This window comes from Copidosoma floridanum, unplaced genomic scaffold (assembly GCF_036245765.1).
Source record: "Copidosoma floridanum isolate Cflo_tuat_1 unplaced genomic scaffold, Cflo_Japanese_pri ptg000030l, whole genome shotgun sequence".
Classification (NCBI taxonomy): Eukaryota; Metazoa; Arthropoda; class Insecta; order Hymenoptera; family Encyrtidae; genus Copidosoma; species Copidosoma floridanum.
Genome location: NW_028321907.1, coordinates 31596373 through 31601910, shown reverse-complemented (window position 1 = coordinate 31601910; position 5538 = coordinate 31596373). Strand labels below are relative to the sequence as shown.

General features: G+C 55.5%; 1 protein-coding gene across 1 annotated transcript; it reads right to left on the bottom strand.

Moving 5' to 3' along the window:
* Positions 1-1390: 1390 nt before the first annotated feature.
* LOC149373594 (uncharacterized) lies at positions 1391-4855 on the bottom strand. Its single transcript, XM_089596921.1, has 2 exons — positions 3082-4855; positions 1391-2991 (listed from the first exon to the last, which is right to left on the bottom strand). The coding sequence occupies exons 1-2, from the start codon at positions 4853-4855 to the stop codon at positions 1391-1393; spliced, it is 3375 nt and encodes a 1124-aa protein (XP_089453047.1).
* Between the last annotated feature and the right edge of the window lie 683 nt (positions 4856-5538).

Here is a 5538-nt window from a genome sequence, read left to right as displayed (position 1 = left end):
GCATGAGGCGAGAATCCTCTGTAAATCTATAATATAAGTATAGATACGTTCGGAGGTTATATTGTACGTCAACATTGAGTTGGTGGTACAATCTCTGTTGCAACATCTTCACGGATCTTTAAATACACACTTTTAATATGTTATAACCAAACAACGGTGAAGCTACGGGTGCTGTTCTTAAAATATGATGTTTAAAACATACTATTTTACACTATATTTCAATTTCAGCAAAGTCTGAAAGTTTTTTTAATCGCAATCTGTAAAATACTGTTTTTCCGATAAGAGTCCGTGTTAAATAGATAATTTATTTCTCAAAAACGGTAAAGCGAGGGTATTTAAAATTTAAGTATGTTATTATACATATAATTGTTAGCTTAAACAAATTTTTTCAATGAGTTCCTAAATTTTTAAATTTTGTGACACTACCCCCTTAAGGATATAATTAAAATACAACTTTTTTGTTTGAAAACATTTTGACCGAGGATGTAACCTTTCAGTTCTACGAGCCAAAAAGTGCTCGTGAAATGAATAAAAAGTCATTTTCTCTTACTTAACTTTTTTGTTTTACGTTTAAGTTAAAAAATTTAACGTTAGAGTAGTAGATGTCATCGAAATATAAGTTTTTTGTCATTAACATATTTAGTTATAATATTAAATTATCACTCCAAATCCCAAAAAATGCCGAATAATCGCAAAATTATCATTTTCTCTTATCTCTCATAAAACTTTCTTATTTTACATTTTAGATAATAAAGTTAATGTTGAACTTATAGATGTTTCAAAAATGTAATTTTTTTTTCATGCAACACTTTTGTCTGTAAGATAAAATTAACGGCACAAACCGCAAAAAATGATAAAGTAATAGCTTGTTTAGAATACGTACGTCTGACGCTTGAGGCACAGCTAAGGGCAATAATCATTAGGTTTTTAGGATTGCTTTTTTTCCCCATGAGATAAAAAAAAATTTTCCCCAACCTTGCATCAAAAAGTACCAATATTTGACGGTGTGGTAGTAACCGTAATATACTTTCTTGTGTCAGTTATGCCTTATATGCAAAAACGCAGTTCTTGCTTGTTTTGTGGAAAAATACTCTTTATTTATAGTGGAACGTACACAGGCTGCGAGGCAGCAAATAAACACATTTACGTCGCGTCGAGTCTCCTTTGTTCTCCTCTTCTCTCTTCTTCTTCTTGTTGAGCGAGTGGCGGCTCACACGTCTTGCTTGGCGGTCGACTCGAGCACGATTGATGGTAGCGCGCAGCACCGAGCGCCTTGGCGGAGAGAGCGATCGGGGCGCGGGGGGGAGGACTCGGCAGGACACGACCGCGCAGCCAGCGCCTTCGCGGCCGAAAAACTCACATACTGCCCGCCTTGCTCCCGGAGCGACAATCAAACGCCGCCCGCCGAAGGAGTCTGGGCATCAGATGAAACAGTCGCCGACGGCGGCGTCTCAGCGAGATCTGGGACCGGAAGCAATGCAAGCTTGGCGACGGGCCGCAGGTACTCCCCGGTGGCTGTTTTCAGAGTGGCCGCACGGACGAGACCATCGGGTCCTGGATGAACGTCGGTGATGCGGCCAAGAGGCCAGCGCCCATCCGTCCGAAGTAGAGTTGAGTCGAGAAGAACCACGGTGTCACCCACGGCGAAGTTCCGGCGAGGGGTACGCCACTTCGGTCGCTGCTGGAGTGTGTTCAGGTACTCTCGACTCCAGCGAGACCAAAACTGAGCTCGAATCGCCCTGACGAGGTCCCAATGAGCGAGAGTGTCCAGCCTTTCCGATGGGGGCCCAGCCTGGATGACGGCATCAAGAGGGGCGCCGATAAGGAAATGGCCCGGAGTGAGGACATCAAGGTCTCCCAAGTCGTTGGAGAGAGGAGTGAGCGGTCTACTGTTCAAGACCATCTCGATGCCAATGAGAACAGTCGAAAACTCCTCGTAGGTCAGGTGCCGAGAGCCCATGACGCGTCGGAGGTGGCCCTTGACCGACTTGACACCCGACTCCCAAAGACCACCAAAATGAGGCGCCCCAGGCGGGATGAACTGCCACAAAACACCTTGATCGGCGAGCGTTCCAGCAACAAGCGCCCAGTCAATCTCCGCGTCCTGAAGAGCTTCGCGCAGCTCGAGGTCGGCCCGTCGGAAGTAAGTGGCGTTATCACTCCACAGCTCGGCCGGGCGTCCACGGCGACCGGAAAAACGGGTGAGAGCGCCGAGAAAAGAGGCCGTTGAGAGATCGCCAACGAGCTCGAGGTGCAACGCCTTCGTCGTCAAGCACACAAAGACCGCAATATATCCTTTGGTGGTCCGGACGCCTCGTCCGCGCGAAGCGAGCACGTGGAAAGGGCCCGCGTAATCAACCCCAGTGCGACCGAAGGCTCGACAAGGAGTGACCCGGGAGGCTGGTAGAGGGGCCATAAGCTGGGTGGATGCCCGTGCTTGCAGCCGGGCGCAGACGATGCAACGGCGCAGGTGGGCCTTGATTCGTGTCCTGCCACCGACAATCCATGCCTGCCGGTGCACATATGCGCTAGTAAGCCGGAAGCCACCGTGGAGGGCTCTGGAGTGCGCCCGGGCGATGATGAGTCGAGCCAGAGGAGAGGAACCGGGGACAATTGGCGGATGCTTCTCCTCATAGGTCAGCGACGAATGTGCTAGCCGCCCGCCGACGCGCAAGATCCCATCGGCATCCAAGAATGGAGAGAGGGCCGTGAGTGGGCTTGTTTTTGGAAACTGCTCACCCCTTTGCAGTCGAATAACCTCCGCCTCGAATGCTGGAGCTTGACTCAGACGGACACAAGCCAGGAAAGCGGCGTGGAGCTCGGTCGGCGTTGGTGGCGAGAGCACGGGGAGAGCGGGCTCGCGATGGAGACGGCGACGAATCCACCGCCGCACACGAACGAGCAATTGCGTTAGGACGTGGAGACTGGAGAATTGCTCAAGCAGGTCGAAGCTGGACGGTTGAACGGTGCAGCAACTGATGAGAGCCGGCGCTGGTCGGGATACGGGCTCCGGGGGCCATAACCCGATGTCACGAACCAGCCAGGAGGGCCCGTGCCACCACAAAGGCTAATGGCGGAGACCTGACATGTCGGCGCTCCGAGTGGCCAGATCCGCCGGATTTGACGCCGTCGGGACGTGCCGCCAGATGCTCGGAGAGAATATTTCTTGAAGCTGGGCCACGTAGTTATCGACGAGCACATTATTGGTCGGCTGGGAGGAACGGAGCCACTGCAGAACAATCTGAGAGTCGCTCCAGGCGTGGCAGCGATCATCAGGGACATCCAGCTCATCCGCGGTTGATCGGAGCAGCTTTGCACCGAGTAGAGCGGCTCTGAGCTCAAGGCGAGGAATCGTCATCCGTGCGACAGGCTCGGAGACTGGCCTGAGTGAGCGAATGGGGGCAAGCTTTGAGCGAGCCAAAAGGATGTAGCAGGAAGCCGGCTCGCCCGGGCGCTCCAACCGCGAGTACACTACGGCGGCCATCGCCCGCCGGCTGGCGTCAGCGAACACGTGCAGATGAAGGTCGGACGCTGGCGAGACACCGATCCATCGGGGAAGAGAGAAGCCGGAGATGACTTGGAGCTCAGCCACAAAGTCCATCCAGCGCTGGACCATGGACGATGGTACTGTTTCGTCCCAGTCGAGGTGAGCCCGCCAAAGATCCTGCAGCAGCAATTTCGCGTTCGAAGTGATTGGCGCAAGCCAACCACATGGGTCGAAGACGCTTGCAAGCGCCGCGAGCATGGTCCTCTTCGTAGTCTGGCGTTGCACGACGACCAGAGTCAGGCGAAGGCGATCGACCGGGGGATCCCAACCAACGCCCAGCTCGCTAACAAGGCCCTCAGCGCCGAGCTGATCCCAGGCGGGGCGCAAGCGAACATCGGGCGGAAGATCCTCGAGTAGCTCTGGTGTGCTCGCGACCCACTTCCGGAGCGGAAAACCGCCAGCTTGCATGAGGCCGATCAACTGGTCACAGAGGTGTCGCGCAGTGTCGAGACTATCGGCTCCAGAGAGAATGTCATCGACGTAGCGGTCGCGCATAACAACGGGCACCGCATCGGGCCAACGGGAGCCCTCGTCCTCGCACAGCTGCTGGATGGTGCGTAGGGAAAGATACGGAGAGCACGACGCGCCGTATGTGACAGTGAGCAACTGGTAGTGCGTGGGCGGCTCTCGAGGGTCCGCGCTCCAAACGATCCGCTGCAAGTCGACGTCTCGGTCATCGATCCAGATCTGGCGGAACATCATTTGAACGTCGCTGCAGAAGGCGATACGATGTCGGCGCCAGCGCAGTAACACGTGAGGTAAGGCCGTTTGAAGTCGGGGCCCGGCGTGGAGGACATCGTTTAGACTGCAGTCGCTCGAAGTTGGATGTGAAGCGTTAAAGACAACGCGCAGCTTTCGGCCCTGGTCGCTATGCTGCCATATGCCATGATGCTGGATGTAATGAGCGGGGTGGGACGACCCGGCCAACTGAGCGCTAGTGAGAGGCCTCATGTGACCCAAAGCGAGATAATCGGCCATAAACTTGGTGTATTCGACGGCCATCTCGGGGGCTCTCTGTAGCCGGCGCTGCAGCGCAGTCAACGAGGCCAGAGCGCTCTGACAACTATCACCGAGGAGCTGCAAGCCCCCTTGCTTTAGAGGCAGGCGCACGACGTAGCGCCCGTCCTCAGCCCGGCCATGGTCAGCGAAGCTGCGTTCACATTCGACGTCGTCGGGGGCCTGCCGGTGGGCCTGTGGAACGTCCTCGAGTTCCCAGAAGCGCTGCAGCAGGGATGCCAGCTCAAGATGCCAAGGAGGAGGCGAGTCGGCCTGAGATGTCAGACAGACGTTCGGTGAGGCGTGCGGCATCTCTAGGCCGGCGGCCTGCCCAATAAAGACCCAACCAAAGACAGTGGCCTGAGCTACGAGGTCGTCACGCTGAATCTGGCCAGGCTCCAGCAAGCGATGGTAGACGTTCACACCGAGGAGGAGGTCGATCACGTGTGGCGTGTCGAATTTGGAGTCCGCCAGCGGCTCGAGGTCGAGCCAGCGCCGAGCGACAGCGGGGTGCAGGGGCGCGCGTGGGGAAACAATCCCGAGCCGCGGGAGGCAGAGAGCCATCAGCGTGGTCGGCGGCTCGCTCTGCCTGAGGTGAAGCCAAAGTCGAGCACGAGCCCTCGAGCGGACGCCCGGGTCGCCGCCGACGCCCGAAATGTTGAACTCGGCGAGTTCCATCGGAGCGTTGAGTTGACGAGCGAGGCTGGCGGAAGCAATGGTGACCTCGGAGCACGAATCCAGGAGGGCCCGGACCGTCACAGTCCGGCCAAGAGGTCCGCTCAGGCGGACAAGCGCGGTCGGCAACACTGCCAGTCAGGACCGTGACGCCTCATCGGATGGTGGACCGGCAGTGGGCACGGCCGCTGGATCCGCTTTCGGAAGCTTCGGTGGCATGGGTTCAACAGCGGGCTCTGACCCGCGGCGCCGGCTGCTGTCATGCAGAGAACTGTGGTGTGGCTCGCGGCAGTGCTAACAGACCGAGCGTGAGGGACAAG